At 36.9% G+C, this 18,102-nt stretch overlaps 1 protein-coding gene across 1 annotated transcript; it reads right to left on the reverse strand.

The window, feature by feature from the left end:
* Positions 1-13,380: 13,380 nt before the first annotated feature.
* On the reverse strand, positions 13,381-14,962 carry LOC122064505. The gene is made up of 3 exons (XM_042628213.1): positions 14,636-14,962; positions 14,174-14,236; positions 13,381-14,091 (listed from the first exon to the last, which is right to left on the reverse strand). Exons 1-3 carry the CDS (start codon positions 14,705-14,707, stop codon positions 13,873-13,875), a joined length of 354 nt encoding a protein of 117 aa, XP_042484147.1. The 5' UTR covers positions 14,708-14,962; the 3' UTR covers positions 13,381-13,872.
* Positions 14,963-18,102: the final 3,140 nt, after the last annotated feature.

Here is an 18,102-nt window from a genome sequence, read left to right on the forward strand (position 1 = left end):
TGATTTGTTCAATAAGGTGTTTGGGGGTTTTCTATTTTATTTGTTTACTTTCTAGTTGGATTCTAAATCTATACGATTTGACAAATTTTATTTAGTCTAATATATTGGCGGCTCAAGCCAAATGACTAATTTTATTGACTATTTAAGCGAAGGACATTTGTATGACATAACGTCTATTGGTTTACAAGAAATATCAAGAATTATTAATATGCATAAGGAAAAAATAATGCATGATATATATGATATGAATTTCTTGAATCCAACATGTATGCTATATCCTATATATTTTAAGCATTTGAGTTACCATGAAATTGTGGGGGACTTCAACTATCATGGTATACGCATCGTTATACTGACATAGTACAATTGATAATATCAAGTGGTGATGTTTCTAAAAAATAAAGATCAACAAAGGAAAATAAATATAAATAAAAGAAATTTAGGAGATGACATAGTTACTTATCTTTATTGATAAGGTTCCTCTGATCTGTCAATAGGATGTAACATCTCCTAATACTATGGAAGAAAACAATTAAAGGAATTAAACTCAATAATTATTGAAATTAGTTAATTTATCTTCTAATGTGAAGGTTAATATGCTTAATGGATATCTAAGTTAAAATTAAAACTTGATAGATCACTTGATAAATTTAAGGCTAGGCTAGTAGTCAAGGGCTTTAAACAAAGGAAACATATCAACCTAAAGGTTAATTTATTCTTAAAAAAAAATCACAAGGTTTGAAGATTTGTGAAGTTTTTATGTGGTTTAAAGTTAATACCTGCAAAATGACATAAAACTTGATAATGTTTTATGGTTTTATCTGAATAATGTTGGTAGATGTGATTATAGTGAATATCACAATGACAAAGTGTTTTTATATGTTGATAATGAGAGCTAGATAATATGTATATGAAAAACCACAGAGAACCTCCTATAACCTTAAGGGTATGGGAGAAGTCGATATAATTTTAGAAATTAAAATCATTAGAGGATAAGATGAGATAATTCTCAAGCTCATTATGTTGATGACAAATATAGTCATTTTGACTATATATCAATATTAACACCTTTTGTTATTGATGGTTATTTATAAAGAAAGAAAAAAAAATGTGAACAAGATTCACAAAAGAAATATTATCATATTGTTGGTGTTGATTCTCTTAAATGAATTGTATAACACCTGATATAACTCATGCTATTAGAAAGTTAATCAACATACTATGAATCCAGGAATGAAATACTGGAATGCAATCAATTAGGTTGTTAAGGTAATTAAAAGGCACTGTGGATTATAGTTTATATTATTTTGGTAAACTAGTTAGTTTTGAACGATTTTGTGACACTAAATAGATGTTTGATTCACAGGAAACTTTAGCTACTAATGGATAGATATTCATTTTAGATGGTGGATGATTTCTTAAAATTGGTTAAATAAACATATGATATGGGTTCTACCATGGAAGATGAACTTGAAACTTGAAAAAGTTGGATCTTAAGCAGAATGGCTAAAGAACCTAGTAGCAGATATATCATTATGGCCTATATTGGTGCCTCCAATGTATTTACATTGTGATAGTCAGGCGGTTATTACAAAAGCTAAAAGCAAGATTTATAATGATAAGTAAATGCATATATTCTTAAACATAACTTGGTGAGGTCATATAAAATAATGGTACATATCATTGATATTGACTTTTCAAAGTTAAGGAGGAATGAAGCAGACGTACTTATAAAGCCTTGGCTCACCAAAGTTATTCAAAAGACATCTAAAGGAATAGACTTAAAGGCCCATGTCATAAGTTACAGTGATGGACACCCAACCTATGTGATAGGAGATCCCTGGAATTAGGTTCAAAGGGTAAAAATGAAATCACTTGATGACTTGATTAGTACTATCATGTGCCTATTCCGGATTAGATGTGAAAAATAATACTCACTACAATGACAAGGAGGATGAGTTATAAAACTCTCAATTGGCCAATACTCATGTCAGATGGGGGTATGTTAACTGTGGTGCATATTATGGGCTGACCTAAGTGGATGTAGGGGGTGCGGCTGCCTCCGATGAGAATTTTATGGGTAGATTTTCTAAACATTCATGATTCCAAGATGGGGACAAAGGCCAAAATTGTCCACAATATAAAAAAGAGTGACCATGGCATCGGGTGGTAAGATATGGATGGTAAGTCAGTCGGCTACACTAATGAGGAAAGGTTCAAGAATTCTGAATTCATCCATACTTTGTAGTGTGGCTTATCAAACCTAATGTAGATTCAAGTCTGAAAGACATCTGCAACGATGTGTACTACCATTCTAAGGTGCTTAGACTATATTTTTTTTGTATTTATATTTTTATCAGTATTTTGAATCTTGTGGGGGAATTGTTAGTTTTTAATACAAGTTTTAAAAACAAATTAAGATTCAATATAACTTCAAAACTAGTTTTAATTAAAGGGGAGTTCCATAACTCTTTAAGTCTCTTTTATATGGCTTCTTAATATGTTCAGTTGCTACAAGATATTACGTAGCCTTCTCTTTTGTAGCCCCTAAGGAGAATTATATTTATTTAGTTTTAAGAGATCTTAATTTCTTCTCTTTAAGTTTCATTTATTCCTTATTTTTAAAGCTCTTTTGCTTTCTTTCTTTTACTCCTCATCTCATTTGTCTTATAAATAGGGGGAGCTTTAGCATTTGTAAAACACGGAACAAGTCATTTGAGTTGTTCAAGTGTGTTCTTAATTTTGCTTCCCTTGGGTTTTGTTGGATTTTAACATGTTTATTGTGTGAGTGTTTTGTTTTCTAGTTTGAGCACAACCCTATAGCATTCTAAAGAGTCTAGTAGTTGAGTGCACGATTACTGGGGGAGCCATCGGGCTGTTTTATCTTGGAGGCCGATTTACAATATTCCCAGTTGCACCATAGGGGACATCTACAGTCTTAAGGACAGTGTCAAGTGACACGACTCAGCCCACCAATTTTTCTAACAATCTTTGTTTCAGGTATTAAGAATGTTTCATACAGGTGATAGATTGAAAGTTCTCATTATCAAGAAGGCGACACTGAGGTTTGCCCTCTTAATATTCTGACACATGAATTTCCTTACAATTTCATTTAGAAATAGAAAGTGATAATTTAGAAATAGAAAGTGATAATTTAGAAATGCAAAGTTGCCACTGGACCTGGTATGATCCTTATTATTGCTACGTCAAATTTCCTGTCAATTGCTTGTTACTATAACTCAATTTGCTTCTTTAGGCTAAGCGAATGGTCTCAGTTAGTCTTCAAGTAATTGCAACTATTAGTAATGATGTATGCATGTTTACACTCATGGGGAGAATGCGGAAGGTAGAGAGGGAATAATGAACCTTCTGGCTTATCACCTCCACTATATGGTCCAACATTTATTGTGCTTTAATAATATCTTCTTTCTAAATTTTAAAATTTTATAATCGTAAAATTGCCATTCAAGGACTGATATTGTTTGGCCAGTATATGGAGCTTTCCTATTGGTTAACATTTGGTATGAGCCTTGATCGTTATGGAAGGCTTTGGTATGAAAAATCTGGGTCCCATCCAAGTAATGTGATGCTGGTTATGGTTGACTAATGTTTAATATCATTAATTTTCATATTGGAATAACTAGCCCCAAGCCCGACTCATGTAATGTTAACTTCCCCAAGGAGAATACTGGATCTGCCTATGCGCACTGAAGCTACTTAAATAACAAAAATTGTGATAAAAGCAAGATATGAAAAGGGTAAAAAAGAAAAGAAACTCTTATGTTTGGTCACATGCTCAGTTTCTATATCAATTGTTACATGACAGTGATAAATTTATGAGAGGAGGTTTCCCACACCATACAAATGGGTGGTTGTAAAAGGAGGGTAAAATAGAAAAGAAACTCTTATGTTTGGTCACATGCTTAGGTTCTATGTCAATGTTACACGGCAATGATATATTTATGGGAGGAGGATTTCCCACTCCATACCAATGGGTGGGTGAGCGGAAGAGGAGAAAATGTATCAGGGGGTTATCAAAGAGGAGAGAGACTGAGAGAAAGCATGGGTATCTGGCACCATAGGAAAACTTTTCCAAAAATTTATACGTGTACAATTACGAATTTTTGTCTTTGCATCCCAATGTAACGTATAATTTTTTTAGAAACTGAATAATAGGTGAAATATGGACTTGTTTCTTAATGGGCATAGTCCCTCCTTTATTTATGGAAAATATAGTAGTCATATTGCTCACATGAGTCCTATTCCTTTCATGAGGTTAGGTAGTCCTAAAGTAGTCATAATTGCATTATTCAACACTCCCGCTTAAGTTGGTGCATAGATATCACACATACCCAACTTGGACACAAAACAATAAAAAGACATACTACTGGGTCCCTTTATGAGAACATCGGCTAACTAATCTTCACTTCACATAAAAGGAATACAGATCAATCCTTGCTCTAACTTCTCTTTGATGAAATTCCTATCGATCTCGATATGCATGGTACGATCATGCTGAACAGGGTTATGTGCAATACTAATGGTTGATTTATTATCACAATATAATAACATCAGTACCTGGACGAACACATGTAGGTCATGAAGGAGACCCTGTAACCAATGTAGCTTGCAAATCCTATGTGCCGTAGCTCGAAACTCAGCCTTTATACTTGATTTGGCCACAATTGACTGCTTCATACTACGCCACATAACCAAGTTACCACCAATAAATGTACAGTAGCTAGTAGTAGAGTGATGATCATCAGGAGAGCTTGCCTAATCAGCATCAGTGTATGCCTCAATCCTCATGTGACCTTTAGGAGAGAATAAAATGCCATTTCTTGGTGCTGTCTTCAAGTACTAAGAATTCGGTTCACAACATCCATATGTGTTGAATAGGGATCATGTATGTATTGACTCACCAAACTTACCGTAAGCTATGTATGATCTTGTGTGGGATAGATATATGAGTCTTCCAACCACTCTTTGATACTGACCTTTATCAACAGGTTCACTTTCTTTGCTTCTGAGATGAGAGTTAGACTCAATAGGAGTATCCAAGGGTTTATACACTAACATACTAGTCGCTGAGAGGAGGTCCAAGGTATATTTTTTTCTGGGAGAGAACAATACCCTTGATTGAATGTGCCACCTCAATGCCAAGAAAGTATTTCAGTCTTCCTAGGTCCTTGATCTCAAACTCCTTACCAAGATAAGCCTTGAGATTAGAGATTTCATCTGTATCATTGCCAGTAACAACAATATTATCCACATATACAGCAACACAGTAATCCGACCACCTACATTTTTAATAAATAGTGTATGATCAGTATTACTTTGTATAAATCCAACAGCTATCATAGCCTTATGAAAACGACTAAACCATGCCCTGGGAGATTGCTTCATTATATAATACAGAGCTCTCTTCAATTTACACACCTTGCCTTATGTTTCTAAACTAAAGTATCCAGGTGGGATGTCCATATATACCTCTTCAATCAGCTCTCTATGAAGAAAGATGTTTTTGATAACTAATTGTTGTAGCTCCCATCGTCGGTTCATTGCACAGGAGATGATGACTTAGACTGTATTCATATTTGCTATAGGTGTAAAAGTCTCTTGGTAGTCAATCCCATAAGTCTGAGTAAAGCCTTTTGCCACCAGTCTTGCCTTGTATCAATCCACAATTCTATCAGCATTATGCTTGACCATGAACACCCATTTGCAACCAACTGGTTGCTTTTGCAGGGGAAGAACAACCAGATTCCATGTTGATGTAGATGCACACCCATGGACCGTCCCATACCCATCTAGGTTTCCAGACGAAGATAAGTCTGATCCATATTTGGTTATTTGGTGTAGTGAGATTTTAGAAAATCTTATTTACCTGTGAATATTATGTAATCTTTTATTTCAAGTAGGATACATAGGAGATATTAGTTTCTTAATTTATTAGATTGAGTTAGTTTCCTCTTTAGAGTTGGTTTCCTAGTTTCGTTTTGAATTAGTTTCCTTTTAGGATTTGTTTCCATGTTGAAATATTACATTTGCCTATTTAATGTGCTTATAGCCGATTGAGTAATTAGAGATTTGAAGAGTGATGAATTAAGTTGGTATTTAAGTTCCTGCAAGCGTGTGTGAGATCCTCCTTCTTCCCCCTTTTCTTAGTGCGATTTCTCTCTCTTCCCTGCAACCTTGAGTTCACCTCAGGTTTCTTCCCTACCCCCACCCCCCATCAATTGGTATCAGAGCCGAAGAATCCCTATTCCCTTTCTTCCTTCCATCCCTTTCTTCCCTTCCCATTCTCTGTTTTGGTTCTACCGAGATTGAGATCAAAAAAAAAAAAAAAAAAAACTATCTCTATTGCAAAACAGAGAAGGAGCAACCCTCCTGCTATGGTCGAGTAACCAGGAAAAAAAAAAGAAGTCTAAGAGAAGCAACAGTGAGAGCAAGCAGGAAAAAAATCCTTTGACACCCTTCCCTGTTTTAGGGTTCTGCCGAGTGGAAAAAAGAAAAATTAAACCCAGCAAACCCCATCCTTGTTATCGATCCCTCCCCTTAACAGACCAACCACCACCTCCTTTTTTCCTTCACCATTGCATCAACCCTCTACCTTCCTCAAAGCAGGAAAAAAAAATAAGCAAGAAGATCAGAAGACGAGAAGAAGAGAAGTAGAGAAGAGAGAAGTGAAGAAGACAGAACTAGGAAAAAGAAACAAAAGAAGAAGAGAAGTTGAGAAGTGAAAGGAAAGAGGCCCATACTTGTTACCAACTTTTTTGCAAGTTGTCCTCTCCCTTCGACTTTCATCGAAGCCATGCCTACTCTTTCTTCGACAGTAGGTTCCATTTGCAAGAAGGAGAGCCAACCCCTGTCGGTGATTGAATCCCAATATCCTTAATCAATGTCCTCTTTTTTATTTATTTTTTTCCCTATTCACCCCTCTCTTTATATTTTATTTCCTTTTGTCTTAATTTTTTTAAACTTTCAATTTTACCCCTACCCTTTATCCATTGCACACTTCTTGTGTTTCCATTTGAATTCCCAATATTGCAATACTACCATCCACTTAAGAATCTTAGTTATTTACCATTCTACCACTCACTACCTGCTTTGAGCATCCGACCAAAAAAAAAAAAAAAAAAGAGAAGCAAAATTGGCCGATGGATTTAGATATTTTATTGGATATCCGTCAATAAATGCAATTGATACAAGAGAAACTTAATGAAATTCAACGACATTGCACGGACATCAAAATCCAAGCACACTCCACCTTCAATTACGTGATCTCAGCCATTGAACAACAGGTAGACAAGTTAGAAGATGAGTCACCAATGGTGGAAGATGAGATGGTATCGTTTGAAATTGAAGATCAACTTGTGAAAAATTTTAAATCGGTTGAACTCTTCAATGAACTGATCGATTTTATTTTTTCGAGTCATTACTTCACCAAAGAACTTCTCGTCGTGGATTTCATAGCATTCGATCATGGTTTTGATGGTGACTTCATGCAGGCAATGATGGATACTGATCGATTAGTGTTGATTCTCCCGTTCTACAAAACTCATGGACGAATTTTTCTCAACACCAAGAGAGTTGATGTAGATGCACACCTATGGACCGACCCATACCTATCTGGGTTTCCAAACGAAGATAAATCCGATCCATATTTGGTTATTTGGTCTAGTAAGATTTTAGAAAATCTTATTTATTTGGGAATATTATGTAATCTTTTATTTCAATTAGGATATGTAGGAGATATTAGTTTCTTAATTTATTAGATTGAGTTAGTTTCCTATTTAGAGTTGGATTCTTAGTTTTGTTTTGAACTAGTTTCCTTTTAGGATTTGTTTCCATGTTGGAGTCTTTTATTTGCCTATTTAATATGCTTTTAACCGATTAAGTAATTAGAGATTTGAAGAATGATGAATTAAGTTAGTGTTCGAGTGCCTGCGGGCGTGTGTAAGATCCTCCTCCCTTTTCTTAGTGCGATTTCTGCCTCTCTCCTACAACCCTGAGTTCACCTCAGGATTCTTCTCTACCCCTACCAAACCCCCATCACATGTGTTATTCTTGTGAAGTGCTCTCATCTCCTCACCCATTGCCTCCTTCCACTTAGGTTCTATATTTGCCTCCTGTCAGGTTTTAGGAATAGAAATAGAGGACAAGGAAGACACAAATGCACATTATGATGGGGAGAGAGCATTATATGATGCTACGTTAGAAATAAGATGATGAGTACAAGTCCTATAACCTTTTCTATGAGCAATAGGGACACCAAAAGACTGATTAAAAGTAAAAGGAAATGTTATACTTGGAAGGGAAGACTTAGAATCAAGAAGCAATGGAGTAGTAGTAGTAGTATGAGTGATAGTTTGAGCTCTCATTTTTTTCCTAGAGAATACCTTTATCATTGGACCATCCTGTGTTTTCTGTTGAATCTGTGGTTCCCTCTAAATGGGAGCCTCCTGCTCCTCAATTGATGGCTTCCCCTGAATAGTAACCTCTGGACTAATGAGAACCTCTGAACTAGTAGTCTTTACTCCAGTATCCCTTTGTGTAGCGCCATCATCTATGGTAAGGTGTAAAGGACAATCAAAAGTAGGAATCTGGATCACCTCTTCACCAGCAAAGGACTTCCCCTAGAGAGGTGGAAAGTAAGCCTCAGTCTCATGAAATAACACATCCATGAAAACAAAGAGCCGTCGAGAAGGTGGATGATAGCATCGGTATCCTTTATGAGTGGGAGAATAGCCCACAAAATGCACTAGAGTCCACGATGATTAAGCTTGCCCGGAACCTGATGATTACGAACAAACCAAGCACAACCAAAGACCTTGGGAGGAATAACAAAAGTTAGAGACCCAGATAACAACTCAATGGGACTCTTAAAACCAAGTACCCAAGAAGGCATCTTATTGATGAGATAGGCAGAAGTGAGAATAGCCGCACTCCAATAGGGAGTAAGGACTTGCATCTCAAACATTAAAGAGTGAGCAACCTCAAGGAGATGGTGATTCTTACGTTCAGCCACACCATTCTGCACCAAAGTATCCACATAGCTAGTCTGATGAATTATCCCATGATCAACCAAGTAAGACTGAACGGAACCATCCATATATTCCTTCCCATTGTCAGTTCGCAGTATCTTGATTTTAGCATCAAACTAGGTCCTAACCATGCAATGAAATTCTCGAAAGCACTGTGATGCAGTTGGGTGATGGAATTAGAATATCTTTTATTTACTTTTTTAGAGTCAGAATTAGTATGGTAGATTTTTAATTGAGTGAGAATTTTATTTCTATTTTAATTAGATGCAATAGTTGTTTCAAATAGGAAATAAGTCTGTTTTCAGTTTTTAAATAGGTTTATTGAACTTAAGTGAGAGATTGATTTGAATGAATTTGAAGAATTGAAATTTGAAATTTAATGTTTTTTTTGGCTTAGCAGTGGTTGTTGTGACCTCTATCTCCCTTTTCTGTTTTTTTCCTTATCTTCTTCTTCTTTCCTCCTTAATTTTCCCTCTCCTATTATTAATTTCTCTTGCTGGTTGAATCCTTATTCTGGGCTATAGTTACTGGTTTGAAGAAAGCTTGTTGTTAGGATTCTGGTCTGGAAATGACATCTGGTTGTGAGAAGTGTTGCTGAACCAAGAAACTCCATTGATCTGATATGAGCCTTTTGGGGTTGGTTTATCACTCTAGGGCGACCCAAATTCATTAGTATCGACCTCCAAAAATCCTCTGTTCAGGTGCGATTTCTTACCAGGAATCAGATCTAGTTCTTCCTTGCCACCTGGAGAAGTTCAGAACTTGTTTTACCTCATTGAAGCTTTCTGTTTGAGGTATCTATCTGCCAGAATCAAGAGGCCACGGGGTTGGCTGCCTTTATTTGGAAGATCAGCCCAAACTGAGACTTGTTGAAAGAGCTTCATCAACCTAACGATTCTTCCGATGGTTTCTAGTTCTCACGATAAGAAGAAGAAGAAACAGGTTTTTCTCTCTTTATTTTAAAAGAGTTTATTCCCTGTTATTACAATTAATCCCTTGTTTCCCAAAGTTATATTCTATTATCCCCCTTCTCTTTGGTAATTCTTAAACACCCCTCTCCTTTCCATTTCTGTTTTTGTTTGGCCTTATTATCTATTTTCCTTTCTATAAGTGTTCGAATTGTTTATGAAATTACAAGATTGCCACTCAACCATTAAATTGAGATATTTTATCATTCTTGTGGGCCCTAAGCAATCCGATTTCAATCATTGGAATCCAGTTCCATATCACACTAAAAAACCTCACTCTTATGATGCAATAAAGAAATCCAAGTAGAACGAGTATTGCAAGCAATAAAAGTAACAAACCATTGATAGCTAGAAACATAGACACGATGGGTAGGTCCTCAGACATCAGAATGAATTAAAGCAAAAGGAACTATATTTCTATTATAAAAAAAGGATAAACATTCTGAGTTTGTTTTGCCATGACACACACATCACAAATAAACTGATCCATAGTACAATGTTTAACTAATGCTAGAAATAATCTAGATAAAGTGCCCCATGAGGGGTGACCTAGACGTCGATGCCATCCCAAAAGTTCAGAGAGTGCTAAATCAGATGAAGTGTGTAGAGCCCAAGAGGGACCAGTGTCTAGGTAATAAAGACCACTACTCATTCTACCGTTGCCAATCATTGCCCCCATCACCAAGTCCTGAAACGCACAGTGAGTGTGAAAGAAAGTGACTTTACAGTTCAAATCCTTAGTAAAACTACCAATGGGCAACAAATTAGTAGAAAATTTAGAAACATGTAACACAGATGACAATGATAATGAAGGAGAACACTGAATAGAACCCGACCCAATAATAGGTGAAAGGGAACCATTAGCAATACGAAATTTGGTATTACTTAAAGAGGGACAATAGGTAGAAAGGAAGGTATGTAAATCAGTCATGTGATCAATAGCCACTAAGTCAATTATCCAGGACTGGGAGGCTACAAATGCATTATGACCACAAACTATAGAACCTGAGTAGGTTGAGTGGGAGGCAATGATTATTGGCAAAGAGGAGGCAGTAATAGCAGTAGAGGATCCCATCTGAGTTAACATACGACGAAGTATAGCCATTTTGTCAATAGAGAATGATGCACCTATAGTAGTGGAGATATTAGAATCAATTGTAGTCTCAGATTGATTTGCCTGAGTATTCCTCCCATGACTCTAATTATGCCCACGAGAATTAGTAGGACGTCCATGAAGCTTCCAACAAATCTCTCTTGTGTGATACTCCTTGACACAAAAGTCACATTTACAACCGATATGTTGGAAGAAGATGAAGTAATAGGTTGGGAACTTGTACCAGTAGAAGAAACAAGGGCAGATCGATCCTAAGAAACAGGTTGTAACATTTCAGATCGACGTTGTTACTCAACCTGAATGATCAAATAGGCTTCATCAAGGGTGGGTGATGGATCACGATTAAGCACATTAGCCCTAATCTAATCATATTTCAGATTGAGACCTACCAGAAAATCATAAACATGGAGCTCCTCCTCACGCTTCTTAAACCTAACAACATCAGTCTCACAAACAGGTTGATAAGTCTCATAATAATCAATCTCATTCCACATAACCTACAGATTAGAATAATATTGAGCCACACAAAGCTCTTTCTGAGTAGCCCGATGAACCTTCTTCCTTAGTTCAAAACATTGGGTATGCTTGCCCACATGAGAATAAGTGGCCTTAGCAGTTTTCCAAATCTTAGTAGCAGAATCAAATAAAAAATATATTAGAATAATAGAAGAAGATAGAGAATTAATAAGGTAAGACATTACCATGCAATTGGCAGCGTCCCATTTGTCCCGAGTAGGACTTGCAGTAGGAGGGTGTAGTGAATCACCTGTGAGAAATCCGGCATAACCACAACCAGCAATCGACAAGTAGTAAGACCGAGACCAAATCAGATAGTTGCTTTCATCCAACTTGATGGTGCTAGTAGGGAAGAGAGGGTAATCATGTCCAGAGGAACGAGCCCCTACTTCCCGAGTAACTGATATTCCATAATCTTCAGACACTATAGATGCAAGTTCAACAAGCAATCACAAGAGAAGACGACGACACCAGAGCTAGCATAAGAAACTTCAAGACAAAGGCCCCAGTGGGAGAACACTCACCACTGAGGGAGAGAACCGAGAAGAGGCAAAATTGCCCCTTTACAGAGTTTTTTTTTCTTGGGTGGTTAGAAGTCTAGCACATGTAAGATCTAGTTGGCTTGGTTGGATTAGGGTTAGGGTTAGGGTTAGGGTTGGTTCTAGTTGGTTTAGGAGTGGGCTGAGGTGTCAAGCTGTGATTGGATTGGGTTAAGTCTAATTAGATTAAGGGAGGGAATAGGTTATTTCTGGTTTGCTCGATAGGCGAGAGGTTGCAGAGAAAAAAGGTCACGGCGAGAGGTTGCAGAGGGAAAAAAGGAGAAAAAAGAGGTCGCAGTGGGTTCTGGTTTTACAGTAGGTGCAGTAGAGGTGAGTTCTGGTTGTTTGGCGATGAGTTCTTGTGGTTTCAAGGTGCTGGCGATGAGTTCTGGTTCTCTACCATTTCAAGTTGTAGAGAACTGCAACCGTGGAGGGCTACGGCTATGTTGATGAAGGCTGTGGGAAGAGGAAGAAGACGGGGAATGGGTATGGGGTTTTGGTGATTAGACGTGCTCTTATACCATGAAGAATAGGGGAAATATGGACTTGTGGCATAGTCCCTCCTTTATTTATGGCAAATATAGTAGTTCTATTCCTTACATGAGTCCTATTTCATAAGTCTAAGTAGTCCTAGAATAGTCCTTATTGCATTATTCAACAGAAACATATGTGCAATTCTGTTTGAAATTGCAAAAAAAAAAAAAAAAAAAGTTGCTACTACCATGATGGCATAAATTTCTTGAATTTACATAATTTTAGGTTCCTTCTTCATAGTCACTTCTTGCACCTTGTGGGAAAAAAAAGTTATGTGAAGGCCTTCAATACAAATGTCTGGAAGGTATAAAACACAATATCCCTGTTATCGGCCTCTTTTTTCTTGTTTGGTAAATAGTTATCAGCCTCTTTATGGTCATTCTTTACATAACATGGTTATTTTTTTTTATAAACATTCCGAGTGTTAATGTTTTTGAGCAGGCAGAAAGACATTGGTTGATTCAGCGACGGGGAAACTGAGCCTGCTCTAACAATTTTGTCCACCTAGAGGTACACTGAACAAAAAATGAAGAATATTTTGATGCAGGTGTCCTTTCCATCATCTATCGGGAGAATTGTTGTTTCTTTGTCCAACCCTGTTTGAGTGGGTATGAATTTGGATGCACTTAATGAAGTAGGATGTTACATACATGGAAATGAGATTCTTAAAACCATTGTACATTGCGAATCATATTTCAGTTTTCACTGACATCAGATTAATTTGATGACCAAACACAAGTGAAACAAGGTGATGCTGGCAAGACTTATTCTAGTTCAAGCTATTGTTCTCAGATCCCATAACAACATCTTATTTATTATTCATTCCTTAAAAATCTTTATTCTAGTTCTCATCATCTGTAGCATTTTCGCCACCACCTGTCCTTAGTTTAGCTCCATAATCCTACGCTGTACAACATTACCAGGTGAACTGAAACTGCAAGTGAACAATGTAAAGAATAGAGAATGCATATCTAATATTGCCTTTTTGTGAGGATAGTTCACCATCTTCATGCTTTACTACTAATGCTTACATATTCTGTGGCTGCGGTGACTCCTTTTAATGCAACCTCTCCAAACCTTAGATCTCTTATGTGAAAAAAGAAAGGGATCTGATTGGATTATTTTAACCACTTGAATCAGCACCCTAGAAAACTTCAAAAAGGAGCTGAAAGGGGCTCCCTGAGTTTTTCCATCTCAGGGGATTCATCGATACTAGTGGAAGTGAAAGAGCATTCACACGATCTTTCAATGACTAGAGCACTCTTCTTGCTATCCACAGGGGTACTCTCCTTGCTATCCACAGGGGTGTGAAGTTCATCACTCTTTATGAGCATCTCTTCTCTTCTGTTAAGTGGAACTACTGGTCTGAGTCCCTATTTTAGCATTTTTTAAGCAGTTGATTAGGAAATCTGTTAACTAAAATATTATTCATAACATATTAGGAATAGAGAATACCTCAATGAACACACTTGAAGCCTGTTGAGGTTCCATTTTTGAAACTATATCTACTGCTGCTTCCTGCATGAAAAACTAATCAAATTTTCAGTATGTACTCATGACAATAGTGATAAATCTGTGATCTGCCTGAAATGAGTTACTTAGACTTTAAAACCGTAAGTTATATTTACTTAATGGTGTCAAGGTGTACTGCTTAGTCTTATTAGGCCATCCCTTCTATACCATATTGTTCCAGAGTGCAGTTTGTTGTTATCTATGTTTCAGCCATTACATGTGCTGGGAAGCCCTGTTTGGATTACTCTTCCGCAATGCACGATTTTATGTGAGTGTGTTCAACAATTTTCTCTGTTTCATCAAGATGGGAACAGTAGTAGCAGCAACAACACCAAAGATGACTACACTGAAAGCAGAAACAACAGAGAACTCATTGAAAAATAAGTGAAAGACAGAGTACTTTACCCTGGCATTGTTGAGCTCTCCTTGATTCAAGGTCCTGGGCTCCATTTCAATGGAACAAGAAAGACAAGCCATGAACGAATCGGAAATCACAGATTAAACAATTGCAGTATGGGTTGTTTCCCTTTCTAAGATTGTCTTCATTGGTTGATATTTATAGACTTGACATAAGGTTCCGGGATTGGGAAGGAACCAAATTTGATTGGATCATTCACTTCTATTGTCTTCATTGGTTGATATTTATAGACTTGATATAAGGTTCCGGGATTGGGAAGGAACCAAACTTGATTGGATCATCACTTCTTGTATATTAATTGAAGAGTGTGTGAGGTCAGGATTCAAGATCAAAGCAAAAATATGAGTCTTCTCTCATTGAGATCTCGTGTCTCTCTGCCTCTTCTTCCTTTTCTACCACATTACTTCACGGGATCTCTGGAACTTAATTTTCGCAGGAGTATATTCGTGAGGTTTCTGGGTTGATCACCTCAATGATTGACACTTGGGCTCAGATGATTCGTGCATTTGCAATGGCCACGCTACTACATCGTACAACACTGAAGCTATTCAATTCGGGACCGGGACTCTACCTCGACTCCTGGCATCGACGTATAAAAAAAAAAATGAGTGTGCCCAATACACGAGGTCCACAAGAGTGTCGAGGGACTGTTTCAATTGCTTGATCATTAGGTCATAATATTCGTATCTTTATCATATGAGACGGGATGGATACGTGATGGGTTTCAAATGTTAAGAACCGTTAAGAATGGGAACCATTCTGCCCCATTATTGAACTGGACTGAATCTTGGATTAGGAACCGTTCAACATACGGGATGTTTCTGGGATTGGTCCTTTTGGGCCAGAACTAGTAAGGAAGTAAGGAACCATCCCGATTACAGAAACGTCCGGTTTGACAACCTTAGGCCTTAGCCGCACACTACCTTATGTGGTGCTGTACAACATCGTATACGGGCTCTTAGAAAGGAGTGGTGGAAGATTGTTCTGAGGTTATGAAGTTGGGCACGGTCCAAAGGACAGACTATGTTAGTTGGTAGTTGGATGTTGGTGTGGAGATCATGAGTAAAATTGTATTGTCCAATCAATATTTTTTGAGGTTCAATTGGTTAGGATCACAAATTCTATTTTAGTTGAGGTCAAGGCCATTGATTCGGAATCTTAGGTTATGTTTGGATGCCAAGGGAAAAGAAAAAGTTCAAAAAAACATTTGAATTTGAGGAGAGAGATGCACAAAATTATGAACTTCATCTTATTATGTTTTTGTATTATTATTTTTTTGGCATCCAAACATAGCCAAAAAAAAAATTCTTGTGCATGTTTGTGAAGTCTTCTTATTCTTCTACTTATGAAAAGGCTTCTAGATAGGAAGGAGGTGGGACCAGGAAATAACGCTTCTACTATAGCAGTAGATGTAGTGTGACAAACGGAAAAAGTCACGCTTAGGATGGAGAGTGACTGGCTTGTGGCACTTTCAGTGTTTCAGTGGCTCCTTTTTTTTGGATAATTGGTAAAAAGTTAGTGGCATTGACCCAAAGGCTGAACCATTTATTTTTATGCTCTTGCTAAGTCAATTTTTTTTTGTTGTTAAAGATGATTCCGCAACTAATCTCCCTTAACCAAAATTTCTTACACAATACTAATAAGGTGAAGTTTCGTTTTCATTTGACGTGCCTCTAAAGACAAAATTTAGTCATAGTTTTGATTTGAGCTTCTAGTTATATATATATATATATATATATATATATACTCTTCTTCTTCTCAAATCCTCCAACCTAAGCCTACCCAAACCTTGTAATCAAAGATCTTCAAATAATATCAAAGTTTACATTCAAATTTATAATTTGCATCATTATTTTTCTGCATTTTCATCTGCATCTACTATCTGTTTCTAGTTCTATCTTCAAATCAAAGTCTATAGTAGTACCTCTTGATTCTGAAATATAGATCTAGTTAAGCAGTATTTACTTTATGTTCTTATTTTCAGTTCTTGATCTTACTTTATTTATTTGTTTACTTTAATTTTACACAAATTAGTTCTAGGTACGGTATTGCACCCATCCTAGTTCTCATTTTCTTACCTGATCGGAGTATGGTATTGCACCGATCTCGTTCTTCTCACCATACAGAACCAGGAGAACACTATTTCCCTGAATTCTGGTGTAGATCGGTCCTGTTATATGGTAAGAGCCACAGTGGTGGTGAATTCGGTTTTTGTTTTGCAGAGTTCTTTTCTTTTGTGTAATCATTTTATTTCTTGTTTTGTGTGGGTGTATAAGCCTTTGGACTGTTGGGAGGAGTGGCAGAAGAGTGTAAGACCATGTTTGTGCCCAACTTATATTGAAAATACCCACTCATATAACCAGATCTAGGAGGTTACCCCTAGTTTAAGAAATCTCAAACCATAAGTCGTCTATCCCGTTCCATGTCGATGAGATCGACAGGTGAGGCGAGCACAAGTTCTAATGTGCTTAATTACAATGAACAAATAACAGACCTTGACAAAAGACTCCAAAATTGGTCCATTCCCAAAATCTCACAAAGAGAATTTTACCAAAATGACTGGCATACCCATTTTGAAACAATCAAAACTGTGGAACAAACTATAAATTTTACTCCTGAAACAGAAGAAATCACCCTCTTTGATCCAAAATCTCTACAAGAACTCTATCATAAATACAAATTCAATTATGTCCATGTTGGCCTCGTCCAAGTGGCCATCAAACCTTTCCACCACGAAGGCCTAAACACATCCCTCTTGTTAGCCCTTCGTGACCAAAGATTCATTGAGTTCAATGATTCCCTATTAGGAGCCATTGAGACTAGCTTCTGCTATGGACCTGTCCATTTCAATGTTTATCCAAACATGTCTATAGCTTTAGAAAACCCAAATATCCTTCATTCTCTCAAAAATAATCTCAAAACCCATAGATACAAAATGATGCATGGGTCTGTTCCCATTTCTATTATTCACCGTATCAAATACAAAGCCATGAAAACTGTTGAAAACTGTTAAACCCCGAGCCCTCAAAAGTTCTCCTAAAGGCTCAACATTTTGCTTGAGTTGTTCTAAACAAGCTCTTTTTTGTTTTGGATCGGCTAAATTATCAATAGATTCAAAAATATTTGTTTGGAGAGATGCTCGTAACATACGAACATATTTGGGAGCACAATCTTCACAGCTTAAGCCAATGATGTAAGAGTCACAAGCACAAGCTTGGAAGTTGTCATTATCAGTTATGTCGGAGACAGAACGCTCAGAGGCTTGGACTTGATTTAGTTTGTAATCTTGTTCATCCGAGGATGAAGAAGAGGTTTCTTTAAGAAGAGCAAGAATTTGAGATTTGTCTTATTCAGAAATTTACAAAGAATTAATCCTTTTTGAAACACGATAATATTGTCGATATGGCCAGGTTTGCCACATCTAAAACAACCTTGGGGAGTTTGGTCAGGTTTA

The sequence above is a fragment of the Macadamia integrifolia genome, unplaced genomic scaffold, assembly GCF_013358625.1.
Source record: "Macadamia integrifolia cultivar HAES 741 unplaced genomic scaffold, SCU_Mint_v3 scaffold1674, whole genome shotgun sequence".
Lineage (NCBI taxonomy): Eukaryota > Viridiplantae > Streptophyta > Magnoliopsida > Proteales > Proteaceae > Macadamia > Macadamia integrifolia.

Coding starts and splice junctions, on each gene's coding strand:
- LOC122064505 (XM_042628213.1), bottom strand. CDS start 14,707: ATGGCTTGTCTTTCTTGTTCCATTGAAATGGAGCCCAGGACCTTGAAT. Junction 14,237..14,635: donor GAGAGCTCAACAATGCCAGG/GTAAAGTACTCT, acceptor TTTTTCATGCAG/GAAGCAGCAGTAGATATAGT. Junction 14,092..14,173: donor CTTCAAGTGTGTTCATTGAG/GTATTCTCTATT, acceptor ATGCTAAAATAG/GGACTCAGACCAGTAGTTCC.